We start from the raw sequence: 26,321 nt of genomic DNA, 5'->3' as shown, positions 1-26,321 counted from the left end.
AAATCTAAACAGACACAGTTAACAATGCTGTATTTCAGTGAATGTATACTGAAATAATTGTGAATCAGTAAAAGAACCTTTTTCCATCAGTTTCCATCAGTTATTTCTCTCAGGAGACAGAAAAAATGCATTGACTTCACATTACAGAGCTTGTCACGCAAAGACAAATATCTGTCTATACTTACACTGATATTAAAGAAACTTTTCCAACAAAAAAATGGCACTGAAGATTTCAGATGAGCTGTTTCACAGGTTGGGGGATGATTCTTTACACACGATACAACTTTTTAAGTTCTGGAAGTTTGGAACAGTTTTTATTTTAGTGCTTAAAATTATACTAATGTGCCTGCATGGAACTACATACTTCAGCATCATAAATACCAAGCAGGTACAGAAAAAGCAGCACTAATAATCTGGGTTAAGATTCAGGGGGGAAAACGCAAAGTGAAACTTACCTTTCTCCTGCCAGTACTACTATTTGCCTTTCTTGCATTTCCAGAATTCAAGCAACAAACCTGCATACAAGTTGTACGCATGTTATACGCAACCCTGCAAACCCAAATGCATTGAAAAGGACTACACGGAGAGGAAACAGCCCTGTGCTTTGACCGTATGTTGGGAATTTGCATTACCAGGATGCAAGAGCAATCCTACACAAGCAACACATACAGCACATTCACCAAAGGTATTACTCACAGGTTTCTCAGATTAGCAACTACGATACTGAAAAGGAATTAATTTTGCTCAGGAAGAACACACAGGCTTCATGTACATTCTTTATTTAAAAACAAAAATTTAAAAAAAGCATAAAATCTTAAGCAGAATATAGGTAGCAGTGTCTTTTATAAAAATCATTCTCTGAAGTATGTATGCTGCAAGGTGCCGAACCAACCTTCTCTCACAAGGTAAATCTTGTTTATAAGATTTAAATCACAATAGCCAGTTCTGCCTCAGGAAATGAGCTTCTCTGAAGCTTGGATTGACAGCATGTGACATAAGCTTAATAACATCTCATTTATTACAGTAACTTCTTTTCAGAAATGATTAACCTGGAGGCAGTTTCTTCCCCAGCATTATACATCTGGGCATTTCCATAATCTGAAGAAAATTAAGAATGAGGAAAAAGCAGTAAGATAAAAATAACCTGAAACACGCATTTGAAAAAAAATTATGAAGTTATGGGAAAAATAAGTAGTAGGTGGATGAAGAAGCAAGGTGCCGTTTCCTGCCCCCGGCTCCAAATTCAGCTTTCTCAGGAGAATGGCAGCTTAGTCCTCCCTAAAGAAAGCTGCATGGAAAAAGGAGTCAAATGAAACTCACAGGAACTTGCAATTCCCACTTCAGCCTACCTCCTTTGAAATACACTTTCTTCTTTATATTTATTTACGCCTACTGCCCTCAATCATCCAGTCTCTAAAATGCTTCTCCATCAAGCTTCTGGCTCTCCAGTCACCAACATTTACAGTGGGGATGATTTTCTGTGGCTTCAACCATTGAACGAAACGTTTCATTTCCAGGTAACTGCTGTGTTCACTGTAAGGAATCCCTGAAATGAAACAAATCACAGCAATCTGTCAGTCTACTTAGCTTCTTGCCAAAATACTTTTGCAGGCCTTCCAGCTAAGAAGTACTTTAGGCAGTATTTTTTTAAATTCATATTTGAAACCTTAAGTTTATAGCCAAGGTGAAATGAAACCCCAGATTTTCTTTCTGGAAACATTATCTTGCGTTAAGTTATCAAGTCATTAATCAGAGCAAACTGAGCAACACCAAGCATTTGGTTAAATCAATGTTAAGGTATTCAACTCCACCCACCGAAAAGAACAGAGAGGAAGAGGAAGACCAAGACCCACAGCTTCTCACAAATGAGTAAGGTATGGAATGAAATCTTGGCTCTGGAACTGCACTGCCACCACACCAGTCAGGCCAAGACTTCACCCCTGAATTCTCTACCTAGATCAGATAAAAGCCTTTATTTGCATGAAGAGGACAGGAGCAAAATGTACGATAAAATCTGCATTTACAGTGCTCTTGATTACTCAGTTCACAGCTCTCTCCTGGAGAGACCATCTGCTCAGTTTCTCATCGAGTTATCAGAAAAAGCTTTGGTTACAAAGAACAGTAGGAGTTTCCAGAATAAAAATATGAAAAGCATCCACAAAAAATTAAATGCACCAAATCTTTACCCCTCATACCATATATAGTGATCTTTCCTCTTGTCTGAGGTTTGATGTCCACCAGAGAAAGGCATGAATCAGAGTAGGTCCACCCCGTAGGTTTGAAAGCCAGAACTTGATCAAAATTCTCAGAAAACTTATTCAAATGATCTTGCAAGCCCTGTGAAAAGAATATAGCGCATACTTAATCCCCCTAAATAGCTCTTTAGTCTAAAGGTTGGACATTTCATGACGGAGAGACTGCAGACGAAATTTTATTTTCATGTTTTGATATTAACTTTTTTATTTTAAGTACCATCTGCCTTTAAATTATTAATGATATTCACATTTGCAGAGCACCTTGTACCTTAGGATCTCAATTGCTCCATCGGAATAAGCACATATTAAGAGCTATGCATTACAGATCAAAACACATAAGGTACAAATAACATCACCTTATAGATCTTGCTCTCCAAGCCATTCACTGCCTCCTCTCAGCTAGAGGTCAGCACTCTTGCAGCTGAGTGGTGATAAAAGATTGCAAAAGCCTGATTTAGTGCAAAATCATCTAGCTGAAGTGCCACCGAGATCCTGACATCTGCTTATACCCTGAAGCACTCAAGAGTTAATTAAGCTACCCAAAAAATCGCAGCAAGCCAATGCGTGAGTCAGGTATTGCTCTGAGCACTAAATCATGTTTTACCACATCTCCATTCGTGATAGGAAAGGAAACAACCTCTCATCTCTTCACTCTAAAAAAAAAAATTAACTTGAAAGAGTTTCCAAGTTGGCGAAGTTAGCTTTCAATGCTGTTTAAGCTAGGATCACAAAAGGGATGAGAGGGAAGGATAAGGAATGTACAATCCTATTCCTGGATGAAATGAAGTCAGTATTATTTCAAACCAAAAACAGAAAATCAATTTCACGTGTCCCGTATAAAATCTTAAAGGCACATTCTCCATTTGAAAGCCCCACAAGATTTTAGAACTCAAAATCATAAACCTCCTATCAGCAGCAGGAAAAGGAATACAAAATAAAGATTGATTAAAAAAAGCTGAGGAGAGGGGGATAGACAGGCTGTGATAGAACACTAAGTAACCTGTCAGACACTTGAAAATTATTAAGCACGGAAGCGGAAGGCTGCCTGTCACACTTAATAGCACCTTCAGTACAATGTCCAGTAGCAACATACAGAATCCATCAAACTAGGCACATAAAAGAACAACAAAAAAACCCTACCACAACACACATTTCATTCAGCAACAGGAATTATGGCTAGCTGCCATGACTGTTAATACACTGCAAATGTTCAGTCCTCACTAGATTAAAGATGTAACTGTAGCAGTCTAATTCTCCTTCACATTTCATTTTGGGAAAATTAACACAGGTAATAATTCACATCCATGCTCCCCTTGCTCTAAAGGGATCTAAATACAAGTACTTCAGATATAATGATTATTATATTAAGCAACGCTAATCTGCTTTCAAAGTTGGTGCAAGTCAAGTGTGCAATATTTCGATTAAGGATGCAATTTCAATCTCATAAAAAAATTATTTGTCCATTCCAATCACAGGCACTTTTGAAAAATCTCACCTCAATGTTAGGACAAGACGTTACTGAGCTAATTAACATAAAAGAGGTGCAGATATTCAAGTGGCAGAAGCCTCAGTTTTTAGCTGTTGCAAAAGAATCACGCTCACATTTTAGAAAAGATGGCCTCTTTCCACAAAACAAATTACTACAGTGTTTATTCATAACAAGTCCACTTTAAATACACATTACAATTTCCTCTGTTATTGCTTTAGCCAACATTGTTCTAAACCATCATCCTTCTAAAATGGAAAATATATTTCATTGCTAAATCAGCCTCCTTCAATCACCATGACAGCCTGTTATCTACACTGTCGCTACAGTCAGCGGCACATGCAAACAGATTCTGTAAGGTAGGAGAAGACTCAAATGTGATTAAATAGTTCATTTACAATCAGCCCTAACATCACTTAAACTCATTTGGCTTATTCAAGAACAGCTCCTCATCAGTACATACATCAAACCTCGTATTTTACTGGAGTAAAACCAAGTATTACAGCAAAGTACCACATTCCCTTGATTATTTTTTTTTTTAATCTTTCCTTTTCATATTTCAAATCCACTAGCAACATTGCAGCAATTCATGTTTTATTTTTATAATATTTTAACTAAAACCCACATATATAAAAAGTATGAATATTTTTAGTTTTTAAATTTATGTGCATGTTATCCGTTAAGAATATCCAAAACATGAATCTGCAGCATGTCATCTCACTTTTGACCCAGGCAGTACCTAAAGAAAATTTGATATCAACTCCTAAAAAACAAACTCAAAGCCAGAATGACACATAGGAAAAAATGAAGAAAAAGAACCTCACCCAATCCAACAGCAATGTAACACCACCAAAAGCATATTCCTCTGCCACTGCATTTTCACTGCCTCTGATTGCCTCTGGCTTGTCATTTCTAGTTTTACCCTTCCGGCTTGACACATCTTGGCCAAGCACTCATTTCAAACACTGGTTCTTTTCAAGGGGGCAGTCATAAGGCTTGGAAAAATACATCACATCTAGTCGCATCTGGCCAGATATCCAACATTATGAATGGGACTGCTTTCATCCTAACTACAGACTGAGACCATCTATATGAATTTATAAAACACTACAGATACGCTTTGTTCTCAGATTTGAACTTGGTTTTCAACAGGTTTTTGAGACAGTGACACAACTCCTCATGCAGCAATAGAAAATTGCCCAGAATTCAATATTCAAATAAACATTTGAAGATAAAAAGTAATGGAAACATTCAAGCCAAGTAGCAGTTTCCCTCACTGTGGCTGCATGTGTACAGAAACATGCACATCTTGACATCTTGACACAAGACATCTCACACAGAAAAGGGAAATGTACCATACACTACCATCACCAAGTCTTTGGCCAAGTGAAAATCTAGGGTATAGCACATATTCTGAGGATGTTGTGGGTTTACAAAAACCATCTTTCCAACTGCCAAAAACCTCATGCACGGATCCACCTGTTTTTCATAGTGGATTTAACACAACTATGGTCACTATTCATTTTTGCTTGCTTCATTTCTAGGCACAAGGTACCAATATTAGTCTTTAAATTTTGGTAACTAGGGGAAAGACAGAGAGCGGTTTCTGTATTTTCTAAGCACCTGGGGCTTTTAGGTGAATGACACACTCTGCTGAATCAATACAGCGTTTATAAATCACACATGAACAAAGAGCTGACTCCAAAATGAAAAGAAAACATGCTTGATATTACTCCTGAAAATCAACATGGAGAAAAGCAGATTTTGGATAGCCCCAAAACTGGAATTAAACAGCTGGACGATGCCACCAAAAGGAAAAAATATTCACAACATAGACCTCAAAAATACTTCTAAAATTCCTGAATATGCGTTTTAAAAAATACCAATTTTATTAAAAGCTGTTTACATTTTCCAGCAATCTGGAGACTCAATGATCAGGAAAAATAAAAGCCCCTGGTCACTGCAGAAAGCCTGTGAACAAGGAAGTATATGCAGGAACTTCTGAAAACCAAGAACTCATTTCCTTTCTACTCCAGTAAAAAGGAAAGCTCTGAGCATCCAGATTTAGTCTTGGGAGCAGTCAGCTCTGGAAACATGGAAGCTTTCCTCGGGCAGCTGCAATTTTATCAACAGTTAATGACACCAGGCTACAGTTGTAAGCACATGTAGCTTAGGCAGCTTTTTTTGTTGTTCTTTATCTAGAAACAGACCAGAAAAGTTTTTCAATAACAATAAACAGAAGAATCATGCATACAGTCCTTAGAACTATGAAGGATGGAGCACAGACATTTCTTCTATTAGTAAAGAACATAACAGGGAAAAAAAACTGTACAGTACTATAACATATCATCAAGGTTTGGTTATTTGCATTCTGCTAAACAGACAATTGATGTACAAGATCACAGATGTACTCAATTTACTAAATAAGGACTGAATCTGAGCTTTTGACTGAAAATACTCCCGTAAGGATTTCATGGATTTGTAGGTTCGCAACTGAAACTACACAAGCAGGAAATGAGCCCAAATTAATGGCCTCTTCAGGGATCTGCCTGGTAGAGTATCATGGGCTAAAGCCCTGGAGAGAAGAGGTGCCCATGAGAGTTGGTGAATATTCCAGGACCACCTCCTCCAAGCACAGGAACAATGCCTGCCAACAAAGAGGAAGTCAGGAAAATACGCCAGGAGGCCTGCATGGATGAACAAGGAGCTCCTGGAAAAAAACAAACACAAAAAGGAAGCTTATAGAGGGTGGAAGCAAGGACAGGTACCCTGGGAGAAATACAGAGAAATTGCCCAAGCAGCCAGGAATCAGGTTAGGAAAACTAAGGCCCTGATAGAATTAAATCTGGCCAGCAATGTCACAGACAGAAAGAAAAGCTTCTATAGGTACATCAGTGATAAAAGGAAGTTAGGCAAAATATGGGCCATATCCAGAAGGAAACAGAAGACTAGGTTACCTGGGATATGGAGAAAGCTGAGGTACTCAGACTTTCTTGCCTCAGTCTTCACCAACAAGTGCTCCAGCCACACTGCCCAAGCTGCAGAAGGCAAAGGCAGGGGACTGGAAGAATAAAGAACCATCCGCTACAGAAGATCAGATTAGAGACCACCTGAGGAATCTGAAGATGCTCAAATCCATAGGACATAATAAGATGTGCCCACAGGTCCTGAGGGAAATGGTGGATGAAGTGGCTAGGCCACCAGCCATCATATCTGAGAAGTCACGGCAGTCTGGTGAAGTTCCCATGGACGGGAAAAGGGGAAATGTAACCCCTGTTTTTAAAAAGGGAAATAAGGAAGACCTGGGGAACTACAGGCTGGCCAATCTCACCTCCATGTCCGGCAAGATAATGGAGTAGATCCTCCTGGAAACTATGCTAAGGCACATGGAAAATAAAGAGGTGACCTCTTACAACGGGGATACAGTGCTGACAGATGAGGGAAGATGACACGTCATCTACCCGGACTTGTGTAAAGCATCTGAAACTGTCCCACACAACATCCTTGTCTCTAAACTGGAGAGACATGGATTTGACCAGTGGACCACTCGGTGGGTAAGGAAATGGCTGGATGGTCGCACTCAAAGAGATGTGGGGAACAGCTTGATGTCCAAGTGGAGACAAGTGACATTCCTCAGGGGTCTGTATTGGGACCAGTGCTGTGCAACATCTTTATTGGCGATATGGATCCTGGAATCAAGTGCACCCTCAGCAAATTTTCCACTGACATCAAGCTGAGTGGTACAGTTGACCCACTGGAGGGACGGGAGGCCATCCAGAGGGACCTTGACAGGCTTGAGGGGTGGGCCTGTTCACACCGCATGAAGTTCAACAAGGCCAAGTGCAAGGTCCTGCACCTGGGTCGGGGCAATCCCAAGCACAGATACAGGCTGGGTGGAGAATGGATCGAGAGCGGCCCTGAGGAGAAGGATTTGGGGGTGCTGGTAGACAAGAAGCTCAACGTGACCCAGCAATGTGCGCTCACAGCCCAGAAAGCCAACTGTATCCTGGGCTGCATCATAAGAAACATGACGAGCAGGTTGAGGGAGGTGATTCTGCCCCTCTATTCTGATCTCATGAGACCCCCACAGCCTCCAACGTAAGAAGGACATGGACCTGTTGGAGCAAGCCCAGAGGAGGGCCATGAAGATGATCAGAGGGATGGAGCTTCTCTCCTATGAAGACAGGCTGGGAGAGTTGGCGTTGTTCAGCCTGGAGAGGAGAAGCCTCTGGGAAGACCTTACAGCAGCCTCCCAGTACCTAAAGGGGGCTACAGGAAAGCTGGAGAGGGACTTTTTACAAGGGCATGTAGTGATAGAACAAGGAGGAATGGCTTTAAACAGAGAGGGTAGATTTAGGTTAGATATTAGGAAGAAATTTTTTGCTGTGCAGGTGATGAGGCACTGGAACAGGCTGCCCAGAGAAGCTGTGGATGCCCCATCCCTGGCAGTGTTCAAGGCCAGGTTGGATGGAGCTTGGAGCAACCTGGTCTAGTAGAAGGTGTCCCTGCCTATGGCAAGGGGGCTGGAACTAGATGACCTTCAAGGTCCCTTCCAACCCAAACCATTCTAAGATTAAGAATTATGATTGTGTTTTTGAGCGGACCAGGGATCAAATAAAACCAAAGAGGTAGGAGAGACCCAGAAGGTAACAAAGGCACTGCACTTAGGGATGAGGATCATCAAAAAATTCTGGCATTCCCAGTAATGAGCCAGTAATTCAGGACAAAACCTGTATAATCCAGCACAAAACAAAAACATGCAACTAGAGATAGATGATGGCATCAACATTTACATGGTCTGTAAAAACAGGATGATATCATTTATCATTCTTTAACTAAAATGAGATTGCAAGTGAACAGGTAATTTATTCTTTACAATATTGCCTTGTCTGAGTTCATGTTTACTGATGCTGCTGGAGCAGAAACAAGGTATCACATGATCTCATTTTTAAGCATTTAACATTCTCCACATTTTACTGATACTACGTTCCACTCAGGCATTCATCTAGCTACCGGCTTCACTGGACCTTTAGCACTCTGGAAGTCTACCTAGCATGTCTACCTTAGATGGACACAAAGTTACTAATGACAGCATGAGACCACATTCCAACAACTTCACAGGTGAAATCAAATTCCCATCATAGTACACAGCCATTACACTTGGACTTTCGTCCACTAGATCACTGTGCCTTTAATCTTTCCTGGCCCTTTCCAGGGTACAGGCATCCCTTCTGGCATGCTGTGGATTTATCTAGAACCTCCTATTCTCAGAGACAAGACCCTGCACATGATACAATTGCCCCTCTCTAGAAGTAAGACTGTCTAGACGTCCTTGTGGTATAACCACACCCTCTGCCTGAAAGTCCAGCTATGCGAGTACACCATACGTGCTGAGACACATGACAGAGAATCACATAACAACCAAAAACCTGCAGAAGAAACTAATACTAAAATATATTACTGTTTAAAACAACACAACACATTAAAAACAAATCCATACACATTTCCATTACTCAGTTTCGGCCACACCGTGGAAAAGATTATAGAACATTGTTAAAACATTAAGGTATTAAGTTCCACCTCCCGCAGCTCTCATCCAAACCATATATCCTCTTTTTCTCCTTTTTAGGTCAACCCTGACCACGACTGGTCCTGGAGCTAAATACCAGCTTGCTCTGAAGGATTTGCTTGAGATGGCACAGCAGGCCTGAAGTAAAGCAGGAAAACAAATCCAAGTCTGTAAGGCATATGACCACTGTTTTTTTCTTTCTTCCAGGTTACCTTTAATCTAAAGCCTGCTGCTTTGCCTTAATGCCATTCTGTATTTTGTAGTCTATTTAGAAAAACCTTCTTTCCCCCCAGGAATCAGTCACCTTTCCTAACTAAAAAATTCCCACAAAAACCAACTGTCTCAAATCTCAACTGAAATGTGCATTTGACGTCAACTTGGATGAAACATTGTCTTAAAATAAACTGGTTTATTTGCTTTTGCTACAAATATTGGAGAAGATTGTGTCTGCAAAAACTAAGGCATGTATGTATGAGGTGTCCAGTTCATTCAGTGTGTGAGTTTTCATTGATTTTCATGCATCCTTATCCCCATGTGAATCATCAGCACAGAAGGACAGAGAATATTCTTTTGAAAGATGAAAATACGATTATAAATACATGGAAATTGAACCGAGAAGAACACAGAGAAACCCATTCCTTTTTTATCAAATACCAGTTTGGAAGTTGGCCGTGTTCATGGGCTGCCTCAAAACAGGGACTCGGAGGCAGAAAATCCTTTTAGTCTTTTCCTACATCATACTAGGTAAAAGACAGGCTGAAAACAGGGACTCCATGTCACAATATATTAATTGCTAATAGGACAGATCCTGAAGTCATTACATAAATCTACTTCAAAAGGGCCCGCAAAGGGTAAGCCTTTGAACAAACCTCATCTTATCTTGTACAAGCACCGCATTGAAGTGAAATTACACTTTCTGTGTATCATGTTTGGAGACAGTTATTAATGTTTAATTGCATTTTATTTTCAATGTATTGCTACATGTCAAAACTCTACTAAATAAATATGTTCTGACAAGAGGTTAAAAAGCACCACACACAACACTGGTTGGCAGGAGCCAAGAGTAAGATGCAGGTGGTGGGTTAATCGACAGAGTATATTTTCTGAACTTACCTTAAAATTAATTTGCATCATGGGAAGAATGTGAAGCAAAGTACCATCCCAGTTCACAGTGATAAGGGAATTAACAGCTGCTGATTCCAAGCACTGCAGTGTTTTGTACTTATCACGAGACATACTCGCTTTCGAGCCCAGAACTTCAGCAATTGCTTTAGGAGTAATCAGAAAGAAATCACATAAAGAAATTGTAAGAGTTCATTTTTCTGCCCATTTTGGAGATATTCCTAATCAGTGCACTGGATCATTTTCACTACTGAAAAAAATTCATATTCAACAGGATACAATGTTTCATATTCCCTAAAATTAAAAAAATTAACAGCTGTTAAAAATCTCTGGCTCATACATTTTAGTGGCAGAATTGTGAATGACAATTGGAAAAAGAAGGAGAATAGAAATACTTTTGATACATCCCAAGTCATATTTCTTTGGCAGAATTTTACCAAGGTGACTGGTATTTATTTATTTTAAAGATGCCAGAAATGTGCAGTTTTTGGAATATGCGACAAACAGCTCACATTAAAGCTCACACTATATTTCAGTGAAAGTAAGTCTTGTATTAATGACTTTAATACACTCAAAAGCATAAATGGCACATGGCTGCATGCTCCAGAATATACGTGTGGGCAATCATTTTGGTTCTTAATGCTGTAACTGAGTGAAGCATAGCACACAAAATTTGCATGAAGTCAGAAAAGAAGGATTTTGGTTTGGGGAATGCTTTGTTAAAATTGATTTCATTAAAACTGATTACTATAAATATTTAGGAAAATACACAATATAAGCCTGGAAGGAAAAACTGTTACCAAAATAGAAGTTAAAGAATAATTATATCTTTTTGCTGTTTCTTAACAACATGAAATTATTAACACCAAAAATGTCATAAAGACCTCATTTATGTTTTTTTTTTTAATTGCCATTAGCAATTTTCTTACCACAATCAATTAAATAGGTTAATTCATTTAGCATCTAAACTGGCCTTCTGTATATTCAAGGGGTTTTGTAAATATGACAGAAAAATACTTCTTTCAGAAAGTTAACTTATTGATTAGAAAACTAAAAAGCTAGCCGCAGGATTATTAAATATATTTCATTTCTTTACACAGTATCTGGCCAGCAAGACTAAGCGACCCTTTAGATCTCCAAGAAAAAGACCTTTTAACACTGACTTAAGATATTTATTTAGTTATTTGATCCAGTATACTTCTTTTACATACCCAAAAACACTTTTTCTTTTCCAATGGAATAGGTGCCACAGACAACTAGAGTACGTGGGTTTAAAGTCACCGTCTCAAAAGCAGTATTGACAGCAAACTGGACAACCTCTTGTTGAGAGGGAAAAGTGTATTCAGGACTACAGTATCTGGGGCATGGAAACAAGACATACCACTTTGTTACATAAGATACAAGACAACTGAATTTACCACGAATGCCCTCAAAACTGCACGCATACAATAACAAAGCAGTGAAAAAGATGTAATCCTTCTATATAATTTCAGTCTACTTGCAGTCTATTTATTAGAAACGCTGAGGTGTCCAGATGAAATTGTTGCAATAAAATTTACATTGCCTATATCAGTCTTTTCTCTACAACTATTCACTTGTCTGATACCGGCACTCAATTCTGCAGTTTTCTCTCTATAAATACCAAGTGCTCTTTCAAGCTAGATATTTGTATCATATACTAATTACATCCTTATGTCTATTTTTTGTCATGTACACAAACCACAACATAAGGCATTTTTCATTCGGAGAAACATATGGAACAGAAATAAAAAAGATTGCAGCTGGGCATTAGTCATCGCACACAGAAAAACAATTTTATATACATGAGTCAGAGAAAGGTCTAATGAAAACCTGCACAACTGATTTAACCGTTCGGCATTCTTTCAGTCTTTGAATTCCCCCACACCCCTTTTCATAACAGAGTTGAATCCACACCAAACCAGTGTTCCATGAACCTCTTGTTTTAGAGCTGAACACTCAATGTTCTGACACCCGGAATTTAATACCACTTAAATAATGTCATCCCAGCAAATACTTTAGCATCTTTTCCACCCCCGCTTTTATTCTCTCATGTAACAGCATAATAGATGAACAAGCTAGACATAAATGGACTTTCAATAAATATCTGATTTTATTCAATACTAGATAGAGCTAAGAAGTGTTAAAACAGTAATGTCATTTATGCTTACATTTACTTTGTTCATATGAAGTCTTACTAAACTGAAAAGAGGGTTATATTGAAAAAAGCATAATTAAACACAACTTACGTGGTATCGAGGTAAAGGGTGTGAACTTGTTGACCAACCAAAGCAGGGTAGCGCTCCATAGAAGGATCTGCCCTGAAGTCTCCTGTGTGCAGAATAACAGTTCCACTTGGTAGACAGAAAAGGATCATTGTTGCACCTGGACAACTGAAATAAACAAAAAACCCCATACAAATTATGTTAGTTCTCCATACTGATAAACTGCCTTCAGAGATATACCACTCTTCAGCAGCAGGAAGGTGTGCAGAGCAGCATTTAAATCACAGCTACTGTGCAGCCTAATTTAGCTAGAAATTTTTGATTTCTAAAGGAATTCTGAAGCTAATCTTATATGGCCATGGATGAGCTAGACTTGAGTTCTCAGCCAAGATGAAGAGAAGAAAAAAAGCACATCAACAGTAATCAAGCATTAATTGTCTTTTTGGGATACTCAGTCTTCTGCATATGACAAAGATGCTGCCTCAGTTGCAATTCCTGATGTTCTATTACTCGATTCAAAGGGCAACCAGTACACCAAAGAGAAGCAGCATTCTTACTCAGGAGAAAGAGAACTGTATTATTACAGATGCATCTTCATTCCTACAGGACTTACTGAAGCATTTCCTTTTAAATTCTATTTCCAGATTTTAAACATTATCCTCCATCCTGAATTCCCTGATTATAAATACAATTCTCCTACTGGCCACAGTGAATTCATTGCACCTTCTGCAGTTCCTTGCCAAAGTTGTCTGAAGGGCAAGAGCTCAGACTGGAAAACCAGAGTGGGACTATTTTGGACATGAATCATCTGTAAAGGGTAAATGAAATCTCAAAAAAGGAAAAAACTGGCATGAATCAGAGATAAAATGACAGAATTGGTGAACTCTGCAAGAAGTCGAACCTTGTACCTAAGGTTTATATGCCTTTTAAATTGAAGTAGAGGATCGGAGAGACAAACAGGAAAAATGAGAAGTGTCCAGATTACATAAGCAACAAGGCTTCCTTCATTCCCAGAAATGGTTCTCAAAGGACTTAATGGAATCTGATCTAACTATAAACAAATCCTACAATGAGTAATACTCAAACCAACTGAGACACAGTCCTGCATTTCAATATATAGGGAAAGGATTTTTCCTCTAGCCCATAGACAAATAAGGTACCAAGAGGCAAAACAGCAAGAACACAGGGCTGGAAATCAGGTGTTACTGAACTTTAAATCCATCGTTAGCATATAGTGTCAGTGTAACAGACAAGAATCTCACCCTTCATCACAGAATCCAGTGGAAGACTTGTTCCAGATTTCAACAGGCTTTTCTTTAAAATACAATTTTCAGAACGTTGGCTAGGTTTTGTACGTCCCAGGTTTCAAAGTACCTCTTTACCTGAAGATTTCACTAACTTCAGTTGAAGCCACAGAAACCTAGATAATCAAATCCAGGATGTTCCCAACTAGACACCAAAAACTACTGTCCAGATAACTAGAAAAATCATTCAACCTCTCCACAAGCTTAAAAATTATGGAGCTATATGTGGTGAATACTATGGACTCATTAAAACCAAGCATAATAAAGTTAAACTAAAATTATCAAAAAAGACTAAGTTTCATTTTCAAAGATAACTCACCTATTTCAAAAGCTAACTACTTGCAAGAAGTTTAAGCTCCTACATGCCTAATTCACTTCTGAAGTGAAAATGCATGTTACTAAGCCAATTCAAGAATGTCAAGTATTTTCATCCTTAGTTCTTCAGATCCACTGAAACCTGAAAATCATTAAAACATTAACTGTATCTGTACAGCTATTTATCTTCAATATTCTACACATACAAATATTCCACAAAAAATGCAATGATACATACTGATTGGCATCAAGCAACACCACTTTGATCCCATTCACTATACATTCTGTGTCCATAGGCAGCACGTGGACATATTGCTCTTTGACTCGAAGTTTGCTCTTCACCAGGTTGCCAGTTATCTGTAACAGGGAAAGGATTTAATATGGAATAGGAACAAAGTCTAAAAAAAAAAAAAGGCCTTTGTTTATTTTAGAAACAAAGGCTCTCAAAGCCAGACTGTCTCTTAGAGAGAAACTATGAGATCTGGGGTATAATCAAGCCTTTCATTTGCATGTCGTCTCTCAAAAAGCAAACTGAAAAAAAACTGTCTTAAAAAAGCAAATTTTGAAAAGCCTGTGAACAGGTTTCAGATTGGAATCAGAGAGGAGGCAAACAAGGGGGAACAACATCTGTTGCAGACTGCCAAGCAGAGGAATTGGGTAAAGCCTTCTTTCAACAACTGAAGTTTCCAGGTCACAGGATCTGGATCTTGTCCCAGCGGACTGCAGTCACCCCAACAACTACTGGAAGGGCAACATGGGACACAGGCATTCCAGAAGACTTAAAGAGTAAATCAGAAATAGGTTTTTTGATGCAGGTTCTGGATGGATTGATTAGGCAAGGTGCCCTACCATGTTATGAATAAAGAAAAGTTTGTTAGACATACAATAGCTAATGGCAGTCTTGGCCATTCAGCAGCCTGAAGCACAGAACACACAGGACCAGGCTAAAACGACTCCACTTACTTCATGTGGAGAAGAGATGGCTTAAGGGGAATTTCAGACTTCCATCACTTGAACAGAGTTATAGAGAAGACGGAGCCAGATTCTTCTCCATGATGCACACAGAGAGAGCAAGATGCAATCTCAAGTTGCAAAAAGGGACATTTCAACTGTATATTAGGAAAAAATTTCAGTGGGTAAGCACTGCAAGAGATTGCAAGGAAGTAGTGGAATCTGTCCCATTTTCAAAATTTGACCGACAAAGGCTCTCTGCAGTCTGATCTAACTTTGAAATTAAACCTGTGCTGTACAGGAGATCAGTCTGTATGACCTCTAGACATTCTTTTAAACCTGAATATTTTAATGGTATCTAGACAGGGAAGTTTCACTAATCTTCTTCATCAGTCAAACCAGGCTAAGAAGTTCTTAGAAGGGAAACCCAGATTTTGCTATACAGAGCCACTGTGCTTAACTGACCCAACAATGGAACCTCTGATCTTCTCTTTACTTTCAGCAGTATAAAAGTGATTATAGTTGTGCATGGATTTGATAGTAATCTTGGAAAAACGTACCTTGTTACAGTAGATTGGAAACATGAAGTTTTTTGATAGCCCACAATAGTGATCAGAGTGAAAATGAGTAAGAAAATACGCTGTGCAGCCTTCAATTTCTCCATACCGGAAGGCGTCAACTGTAAAACCAGTTCCTACAGCAAAAAGGGAAGAGAAGCCAGTCAGCAGACATCAATAGTTCAGAACCAGTTTCTAAGTAGATGTTCCTTTTGTTCTTTTTTCTTTCTTCCAAATTAAAAGGAAATACAGTTCCAGGGCATACAGTTGAAGAAGCCATTTAAAGATGAACAAGGTTTGCGTATGTCAGTCACAAAAAAGATTTTTACTTATTAAAATAAAAATTTAACAAAGTGTGCACACACAAATACCTTCATAGGCCTCCCAAATACCTGTTGATCAGCTGCCACCCTACACAGATGGCAACTGGTTAAGCAAAAAGCCCACACTTACGTGCATCCAGCTGATACTTTTGAAACTTCATGTAGATTAAAATCTAATACCAACATCTTAGCACAAAATAACACAGGTAGCTACAGCTTAACAAAATGCATTTTACAATCAAACTGCAATTTTTCAATTATTCTACATATCAAATTCCTCTTAAAACATGCTACCATATAATCATTAAGCAAGCAATCTGGGGTCTTCAAATATATCTTCTGAGATGAAATGTGACTGATTTGCCACTGTATGCTTTCAGTGAGGTGCTGTTTGTATAAAGAAGTTGCATAAAGACAGCTGTATACAAGATAGTCCTTTTCTCTGCAAATGTAATTTTTTAAAAATGCAAACATACTGACAAATGGTCCTTTCACATTGGGTTGTACTTCCTTAAAACCATGAAATAGCACGTAGAACTGATTCACCTCATGGCATGCAAATATTTTTCATGTTACATAAATTTCCCAGATCTTCTAGGACAACTAGAAGTAGTTCTACTTACTTGAGTCTAGAACTTTAAGTATTTGTAACTCCAAAAACCACATCACTCTGCTAATCAAAAAAAAATTCACCAACCAAAAAATCCCAAAGTGTTTGAGAGGGACCAGACTCAAAACTGCAGGGAAGCTGAATCATACTAGGCCACCAGGATAAATACACATCATTAGCAAGACAGAAAATGCAGTCAAATATACTTCAAGTGTTATAACAAAATTCAGAACAAAGATAATATAGATAATAACAAAGCAACTTTAATATTGCATTGTAGGCATAGGAGTCTGCTCTTCAAATGTATTATATATGGAAAATTCACTAAGCCCATGGAACCCACAATACTGGTGTAGCCCCACAAAAACTTACAGGTCACTCTTCAAGTAGCAGTTTGGCACTCAGGATCACTAACATATTTCTATTTGGCCTCCTCAAATATCTACCAAAGCTAAGGCAGTCTCTTAGTGGTAAAGGGAACTGTGAGGATCTGAAGCTTTTTAAGCCGTTGATCCATCACTCTGTAATTGATCTAACTGCTTTGAGGAGATTCTGAGAAATTCTTGGGTATTTCCTTAACTAAACTCTTCTAATTGATTTTAATTTCTTGGTTTTCACAGTTGTAGTAAATTGTATTTCTAATACTATTGAATTTCAAATGCAAAATTAAACTTAATTCTTTTAACGTAGTGTAAGGAAATAATTTCTATTGACAGCTCTATTTTTAGGCACAACTGAAACGATGTAAAAGATTAAATTCAGGAATTAGGAGTGAATATTACCAAGAGATATATTCAACATCACTTAAGAAAGTAGACTCATCTTTTAAAACTGCTAATCTTTTTTCCCCTGTTCAGAACCGAGTCCTTGAAATAATTTTCCTACTTATTTCACTATTTTCAGCCATTGCTGACTCTGGTTCTTCAATCACCTTCTTCTGCAGATCTGCACCTACACAAGATTTTCTCAACTTAGATGGAGGGAAGAAAATTCATTATGAGCTGCAGTCTAAAAGATGAAGAATGAAGAATACTGAAGTCTAAAATTAAGAAAAAACAATTACAACAATCAACTCAAAATTAGTTAACCTCTACAAGCAACAGTTACCTCTTACCTGGTATTTTCTTGTAGAAAGGGCAGTGTTTTTTTCTTGTTCCTTCACCTGTAGGAGACAATTCTTTCAATTTTTTTCTCCACCTCTGCCGGCCACCAGAACTTATATCTGCAAAGGCTCCACTCTTACTTGAACTTTCTGTAACTGCTTCTACATCTTCCACAGACCCTTCAGCTTTCCTTTTTTGCTGTTTGGGCCGCTTTCCATTGGGAGTTACTGAACTTGGTATCTGCTTTCCCTCACTCAAACACGTCTCTCCTTTGCTCTCCTCTTTCACTTTGGGTTTTAACCCAAAGAAAACACCAATGTCCATTTGTTTGAGTTCTTTGGCAGGACTGGATTTGGCATTCATACTTCCTAAAGAACGAGATGGGACTGTTTTAGAGATAGGGCTGGGAAAGCACACAGCAGCTGTATTAAGATTTCCTTCTTTCTCCACTACTGACTGCAAACTCTCCTGGAGAGCCGTTGCATTGGCAGTAGTTTCACCTGTATTAGTTAAAATGTTGCTTGGGTCCTTCAAAACATTACATTTCTGTGTCAGAAGAGAACCAGCATCTTCCCTGACTAGCAGTGATGATGTTTCAGTAAAACTCACACATACAGACTCCAAAGCACAAGCAGCAGTATCTTCTGACCCTATGTTACCTGCTTTAGCAGCAGAGGAAATCAATTCTGGCTGTTTAACCTCCTCACAATTAAAAGGAAAAGAAGATCCATTGGCTACAGCCTCTTGCTGATGCTGATTATTTACACATGACTTGGTGCTCACGTGACTCTGAGTAACAGGTTTTATGCTATGATCTAGATGGTTCAATGTATTTACTTCCTCACAGTGTTTTTTTTCAGTTATGAAGCTTCCCATTTTAGTATGCTCATGCTGAGGCTTCTGCTGTAAGAGAAGTCCATCAAAAGTTTTAAACACCACAGAATTAGATTCTTCATCTTCAGAGTTCCAGACTTTGAATAATTTTTGTGATATTTTTACCTTCTTCTCCTCTTCCTCAGTTTCCCCTTCACTTTCCTCAAAAGTACTCAGTGGAGAATAAGAAATTTCACAGTCACTGAAGTCTGCTTTTGACTGTAGTAGACTTGGCTGGTTTGTATCTTTCTGACTACACAGATCTTCTCCTCTTTCACTTTCTTGAGAGGATGCAAAGTCATAAAATTCAAATTTACAACTATTATCTGTGGTCTGTGTAAGCTGAAATGTCTGTTGAGACTTTTGAACATCCACAAAAGAGGAAGTACTTTCACTGATATTTAAAGATTTCATTTGTGGTGAACATTGTACCATCAATGTACAGTCATTCAGGGAATTTTTTACAGTATTAGATGATTTCTCATTCTGTGAGATTTCCGCTAGGTGACTTGGGGAACAGCTGGGCTTTGCAGCAGTAGAACATGTCATCTTGCTCTCCAAAGTGTTTGCTGAAGAGTTTACAAGATAATCTCCTGCCCTGCTTGCTGCAAGTAGAAAATGGCTATAACGCTTGTAGTGGGATGGAATTGTGGAATTGCACAGTAAACCATCAGGACACTCTATGAGAAGAGTTAAACAAAGAAGTAATGTTAATATCTTTGCAAATACAGTTGGCATAATTATGAAAATAAAAATCACACATGACAATTTTAAAACGTTTTGTTATGAGTGCAGCTATTGGAAGACAGACAGCACCAGTAAAAAGTAATTTTCAAGCCACCAAGACTTCCTGCCCTGAGCTGGCCAGATGTGAGAATGCTTCCAACCTAAAACCAAACAGCTGCTGCTAATACAGCACTATGCCTGAATTAATACAGCCCTCTAACAATAACAGTAACTCTGTTTCAGTGCTGTGCTAATGTAATGGTATGGCTTCTGGTTTAGTAGAACTGTCTCACATGCAAGCAATGAGCTCAGAGCAGCAGCAAAGGTGGCCAGTAGGATTTTAAGATGAATGCATAAATCAAGTAAGAAGGATTTTTCATCTGTTAATTATGGGAGGAAGAGATGGAAATGAGGTGTTAACATATCTGTCTTAAGTTAAAACCACCGCCAAAATTGGGATTAAAGAACTCACATTTCATTGTTCTGAAAGTTACAAAGGAAAGTTACAAAGCTAAAAAGGAAGTGACTGTGTTACCTTGAACAGCCTTTACTCAAACTTCCTGACTGTAAGTTTTCTGTTTTTCGAAAGTCATGAGATTAAGAACATAAATTGGATACCTGGCTCTGTTCAGACATGGTATTTCCCCACATGAAACTATCAGCTGGAATGCTAATAAGCTTTATTCCTCTCATACAGAACTCAAAATAAATCTGCGTTGTCTTATGATACAGGAATGTTCATGTATAATTCTTTATGAAATTTCTAACGCATACTGGACCAGGGGCTAACTTTTCAAGTAAATTAGCATAACAGACTGATTTCAGCTCTCAACTGTCCATAGACAAATCACACAGCAAAATGGATACAGGATAATGAGATGTATACCTAAGCAAAAAGAAATGGAGTATCAAAAGTAGCAGCCTCTTAACTGGAGGAGGGTTTTTTTCTGACACTGACTTAGTAACTGAAACAGGTTCCATTATTGTAAAATGGGAAATATGCACCTTCAACAAACTACTAAAACTGTAGCTTGATAAACCACCATGAATTGTTATGACTGCTCTACAAAGATTAGATTAGATTACAAAGATTAGATTGAGATTAGATTCCAATAGAGATTTTCATGTCAGATTTCCATGTTCTTCACAAAGAACCATAACCCTCATACGAAAATACTGATCAATGATCAATGATCAATTCTAAAAAACATACCAACTACTATCTCAAACATTGAACTAAATAAAAAAAACCAAGGTTTACAGCAACATTATGTGAGAAGCCTTTAACTCTTCTCCAAAGGTTTTTTTCTTACTTTACTCATACCTTTTTCAATAGATCCTGGAGTATCCAAACATTCAGCAACATGCCACCGGGGTGTCTGGACCAATAGCAAAGAGAAAGGCATCTGGCAGCTGGGACAGTATCCGTCATGAACAGGCTTTGTATTTTGTGAGCTCTGCTCCGTCAGGCTACTCACGCTTTCCTGGGAGTGCACACTACTGTCATCTTTACACTGATCTACATCCTGATTTGGCCTTGATCTATGCTCAGTTTTCTGAAGCGTATCCGTTTTTTCTATAGTTTGGGGTTTTTTTCTATTTCTCTTTCTTTTTGGCCCACACTTGCCATCACTTACTTTCTGCACAGGTGTAGAGATGCTCTCTGAATTACCCTGATGCTTTCGCTTCCTAATGGATTTGTACTCCCAAATGTCCTCTTCCAATAAAGCATCTTCAGACATGGCAACACAATAAATATTCTCCTTTCTTTAATGCAAAAGTTCACAAATCTACCTTTCCTTCCACTAGTACCTTCTCTCTTCCCTCGCCCCTTCCCTACCTGATGAAAAGCACCTGAACTCCATTTCAAAACAGCAATACTGGGCCGCAAACCAAACTGTCTGCGATGTCTGCGATGGGACAGAAGCATGGTGGATCCTATCCTCAAAATAATTTAATGACCGTCTCTCTGAATATTTCTAATTACTCCTGTTACACAAAACCTGAGTCTGCAAGATGCAGGAAGACTTGCACGGTGCGCCATGTCCTCCAGCTACCCCTCTCCTCAGCGCCCGGCCCGGCCTCGGAAGGGGATGCCCAGTTAGCCCGGCTCCCCTGACGGCCACCTCGCTGCTCCGAAGCAGGAGGATTTTAAAAGAAAACAAGGACGAGCTGAGCTAAGGGATGGCTGCCGGGAATCTCCGCTCGGGGAAGGCCGACACGGGGCTGCGCTCCCCGCCGCCGGCGCCCCCGCCCGCCGCAGGCACCGAAGGCGGCCGCCTCCCCGGGCTCTCCCGCAGCCTCCCGCCGCTACCGAGGGTCGCGGACGGGCGCCTCTCCTCAGCCGTTCGCCTCCGCATTCGCTTCCGCAGCTTCGTCACCGCGGCTGTCGCTCCGTTTTCCGCTTCTCTCACAGCATTCTCGCCCCGAAAAAATCCCACCGTTTAAATTATTGGAGCCTTGTTTGGATTTTGTCCCGAAACTGCTCGATTTTCACGTTTGTTCCGCTTACAAAGTAACTGGGCGGGAAAAAGCTGGCTGTGCGGAATCTGCCGAGCCGGAATCGCCACTGGGGATCCTCGTCACGAATATGCTTCTGTCAATATCAAAGCTATGTAAAAACACGAAATGAATGAGAAGGTCCCTGTTTAAGGCAGACGAGTTATTTGTATTTGTGCTTAGGTTTTGTTTGGTTGGGGTTTTTTTATTGCATTTTCTCCCTCGCGTTGCGGGCGGTGCCGAATGTGCGGCGGTGAAGCGGCAGGGCGGTAAACAGCCAGCCGCCCCGGCCGCGGGCTGGGCCGGGAGGCGTCATGGCGGCGGGGGGCCTGGCGGGGCTGCTGCCCGCCCAGACCCAGCTGGAGTACGCCCTGCTGGACGCCGACACAGCCCAGGAGAAGGAGAACCTGGTCTACCAGTACCTGAAGAAGATGGACAGCCGGGAGCGGGACCTAGCGGTGCCCGAGCTCGGCGGAGGTGGGTGGCGGGGCCCGAGCGGGCCAGGCCCCGCGGCGGAGCGCGGCCGGGCGGCGGCTGCGGGCTCCCCCCGGGGGCGGCTGAGTGCTGGCGCTCCCCTGTGGCGCTGTCCGGGGAGTTCCGCGGCCTGCGAGGTCCGGGTTACCGGCCCCCTGAGCCGCTTCTTTAAAAGGCGCTTCTACTTACAGGAAATGTCACTGCTGAAAGCACCAGGAGCGAAGGACAAGAAAAAAAGAGCCCCTTTATAAGTGGTCCCCCTGCTACTCGTTGCAAAACCCCGTTTTTTAAAGCCTGTGCTAAATCTCTGCTAGCTTCATTAATTTACTTTTTTTTAATATGTATAAAGCCTGTCCCATCTGTAGTGGGAACCTTACCAAGTCCTGCAGCTTTCTCCTGAGCTCCCCTCTTTTTGCTGCGGCTGTTTAGACTGTTTCCCAGCTCTCTCTCCCCATGACTTACCTGTGCTTGTCAGTTTTCATGTTGCTGGTAACACAGACTGTGCTGGGGATGTCATCATGCTCCAGTGGAGTGCCCATCTCCCTTTCACACTTCCTTTTCTCTTCTGCTAAGTGTGAAATCAAAGGTTAAGTCTTGTAAGGTCTTACAAGCCCTGCTCAGGGTCCTTTTGAACTTGGTGAGACTCTGCAGCTGTGGGAGCTCACATCTGACTGCAAGACAAGAGACCTCAGGAGGTAAACTTCAGGGTTAAAATCATATGTGTATCATGGGAATGAATGCTGACTTCATCAATGGAGCAAAGTGAATCCTCTTTCTGTCTAGATTTGGACCCCTGGATTCAATTTTCACTTCTGTCATTCGCTTTTTTTCACTTCCTGTGTTCTGTCAAGCCTTATTTTCTCTCTAAAAAGAGCTGAAATAAGTAGCCAATATTTTTCATTTGCAGTGTGTTTTTATATAAAATATTTTAATTCTAGTGAAAAAGAGAAATGCTGCAAAAGAAATTACCTATTCTTTTCTTTCAAAAAGTAAACAGTAAAGCAGTTATACTGTGGAAATAACACACATACTTGATGAATTATTCTCATTATTGTCTCCAAATCTGAATGTGTGTGTATCTGTTTATAAATACATGGACATAGACATCAGTCCTCCACAGACAAGCTTTCTGCTGACTTCAGCAGCAGTAACTCCTCCTGGGGCAGTAAGAGCTTAGTTTACTGAAACTGACAGAGTGGAAGTTTTGAGGATATTTAGATTACTCAGCGTATACTGTTTAAAAAAAAGGCCTTCAAAGCTTTGCACTGTATCGACTATCTTTTTTTGCCCCATTTTTTCCAGAAATGTTAAGTGATAACAGCAGGCTGTATTCTAGGATATTTATTTCTTGTCTTGATGTCAGTTGCTAAAAGTAGAGGAACAGCAGTTACCAGTGAGAGAAGAATGCTTTCGTGTCTCATATAAAGTGGTTAAAATAAATGACCAGTAGTAGTATCAGGTATATCTGAAAAGGTTGTACTTCTTCCCATCTAATAGAATTCGTTTAAATGTCATTGCAAACTTTGAAAATCAAGATCAAAACTATAAACACAAAATTATTTCAGTCATCTCTTTACAAAACTGTTGGAAAAATCATTAAGAGTTTAACAGGTTTTTTTAATTCACTAGGTTTTATATGAATTTTAAAAAATCAATTGTTTTCGATTGTTAGGGGTTGAATAATGTAGATAATGTTTTAAAATGTATGATAATTGTTCTGAGGCTTGTATATTCTTTCAACTAAGAGGTGCCTATTTAAATATATAAACTGTACTTTCAGTATCACAGTAAATCTTGTTAATATTTATTTTTGTTTACTAATTATGAAGAATTGTGGAACATAAGGGTGGCTTGGATAAATATAAGGCTTTTGGTTTGCTTTTCTACCTACATAGAAAGAGATGTTGAAGTTTAGGTTTTTTAAGTTAAATGTACCAGGAACATTGTATGGTGGTATGTAATTTATGTATGTTGCCCTTCCCTTAACTGGTTATCGCTGTTTTCTGAATTCCAGATCTACAGTGGTTAAACACTGAAGGTCCTATTTCTCTTCACAAAGACCTTTGTGGAAAAGTTGTGGTGTTGGATTTCTTTACTTACTGCTGCATCAATTGCTTGCACCTGCTGCCTGATCTCCACGCATTAGAGCACCAGTACTCTGATAAAGGTAAAAGTGCTTTGGCTTACTTAGAATAGAATTTCCTGGCAGTGTTGCAGGCAGAGTAGCTGAGTCACTTTGTTGCTGGTTACTAAACAGTTGGCAAAATTTCAGGGGAACCTAAAAATGTCTTCTAATCTTTTAAGCAGCCTAAAAAAGGTGCCTGTGTATACTGCCATCACATTTTTAAATGGGGTTAAATAAGGTATCTGTTGTGTCCATGTAATTAAAGAAACAGGTTATGCGCTTAAAGCCCAAATCTGATATCCTAATGAATAAAGCTATTAGCAAAAAGCTACACAAGGATGTAAGATATGGGCTCAGAATTGTATGTAACCATCTACGCTTGACCTAGGAACCAATTCTGAGAAGAATATAGTAAAGGTGGTAGGATGGATATCATTAAGATTACTTGTTTTTTTCTGTTCTAACTGAAATGGCAATATATGTAAGCTTGGTTTAGGATTTCTTTGGTATTGGCATCATGTTATATACCAGTAATAGTTCTGTGTTCTAGAGAGGGAATTAAACTCTTTAAAGTCACATCTGAGATGAAATCTATCTCTCTCTGAGTGAATAAAAATGCAGGGTAATTACTATTTAGAATGCAGTCTCTTGTCACCATGATGACTTGTCAGAGATAAGCTGTGGTCTTGCGCAGAATGTATCAGCTACTCACTTATCTTGGATATTTTAATAGACTGAATAGTGAGATGAAGAACAGTGTTATTTTCAGCCCTAAAAATATTGTATTAAATATAATGTATATGTAGTAAATAACATTATCTTACAATGTTTAAGTCTCTGATTCTCTATTGGCATTTCTGAAGGGGTTTAATTTTGGCAGCATTTGTTTTCATGTGTTACCTTCTCTCACTAGAAAAAGAAATTACAATGTCTTTGAAATTTCAGGTTCTTTAAATAGTTCACATACGTGCTAGGTTTACATAGTGCCTTACAGGAGACTCACATAAAGAAATTTTTCTACTTTGGAAAGTGTAGCTGATTGGAGAAATTTGAGATCTGGTAAAATATTTCAGATATGAAGATCTTTAATAACGAAAAACTCATGGCATTTTTTTGAGAAGGAGGCAGTTTTAAGTGGAAGATGGTTAGCAAATGGTAAGTGGACTGTGGTGGATATCAGGCATACTGGGAAGAAGGGCTAGGTTGAGATTTCAGAAGCTTACATTGACGTTCATAGAATTAATACCTTTAAATTATAAACATTTTTGTTATAGTGTTACTGTATTAATATACCTGTCATATCCTTAATCTGTTTTTTAAGACAAAGCTGTTAAATCAGTTGACAACAAAATACTCATTTTAACAACCTTTCCCCACAAGCTTTCTCTTTGAAGTATTTGACCATCTCTATACTGTTGTAGAAGAGGCTGCAGCACTCAGGACTGAACTGAAGGTCCACTTGGAGATAGAGGTTTTGTTTGACTTGTATTAAACTTCCTGTCATAGGAGTTATTACTTAAAGAAAGTACTTTGCTGATAGGTGATAAATTCTTTTTGCATTTGAGCTATTCTTACAAGTTCTTTTTGGATTTGAGCTATCCTCTTCCTACAGGGACCAGTGTAAGAAAAAAGATACTTGGGGTGAGTGGAGGTAAAAGGAAAGAAGAGCAGGTGTGTACAGCATTAATCTTAAATTTAATCCATTAGGAAACAGGATAGCGGTCAGATTCAGGAAGAGATTAAGGTGCTTGACGGTTCAAACAAAAAAGAAAAATATTCTTTTTAT

General features: G+C 39.2%; 2 protein-coding genes across 3 annotated transcripts in view; one reads left to right on the top strand and one right to left on the bottom strand.

Annotated features, from left to right (window-relative positions):
* Positions 1–758: 758 nt before the first annotated feature.
* On the bottom strand, positions 759–23,132 carry DCLRE1A (DNA cross-link repair 1A). The gene is made up of 10 exons (XM_005443873.4): positions 22,873–23,132; positions 20,762–22,048; positions 17,850–19,391; positions 15,806–15,939; positions 14,533–14,651; positions 12,700–12,843; positions 11,644–11,789; positions 10,424–10,578; positions 2,196–2,337; positions 759–1,546 (listed from the first exon to the last, which is right to left on the bottom strand). The coding sequence occupies exons 2-10, from the start codon at positions 21,177–21,179 to the stop codon at positions 1,380–1,382; spliced, it is 2,967 nt and encodes a 988-aa protein (XP_005443930.2). The 5' UTR covers positions 21,180–22,048; positions 22,873–23,132; the 3' UTR covers positions 759–1,379.
* The window catches only part of NHLRC2 (NHL repeat containing 2), a 36,954-nt gene continuing 32,695 nt past the window's right edge, over positions 22,063–26,321 (top strand). For both annotated transcript variants that reach the window (XM_055719669.1, XM_055719668.1), the window contains exons 1-2: positions 22,063–22,413; positions 24,425–24,577. In XM_055719669.1, coding sequence (XP_055575644.1) covers positions 22,251–22,413; positions 24,425–24,577 — 316 coding nt within the window. In that variant the 5' untranslated portion in view covers positions 22,063–22,250. The remainder of the gene's footprint in view (positions 22,414–24,424; positions 24,578–26,321) is intronic.

Source organism: Falco cherrug, chromosome 9 (genome assembly GCF_023634085.1).
Source record: "Falco cherrug isolate bFalChe1 chromosome 9, bFalChe1.pri, whole genome shotgun sequence".
Lineage (NCBI taxonomy): Eukaryota > Metazoa > Chordata > Aves > Falconiformes > Falconidae > Falco > Falco cherrug.
The sequence above is the reverse complement of the archived record's forward strand: the minus strand, read 5'-3'. Positions and strand labels throughout refer to the sequence as shown.

What these genes read in the sequence shown, in the direction of transcription:
- DCLRE1A (XM_005443873.4), bottom strand. Translation starts at nt 21,179, where the DNA reads ATGTCTGAAGATGCTTTATTGGAAGAGGACATTTGGGAGTACAAATCC. An exon ending in GTGTTGCTTGATGCCAATCA is followed by an intron (nt 12,844 to 14,532) that starts GTATGTATCATT and finishes TGTTTATTTCAG; the next exon opens with TTGTCCAGGTGCAACAATGA. An exon ending in ACCCTTTACCTCGATACCAC is followed by an intron (nt 11,790 to 12,699) that starts GTAAGTTGTGTT and finishes TCCATGCCCCAG; the next exon opens with ATACTGTAGTCCTGAATACA.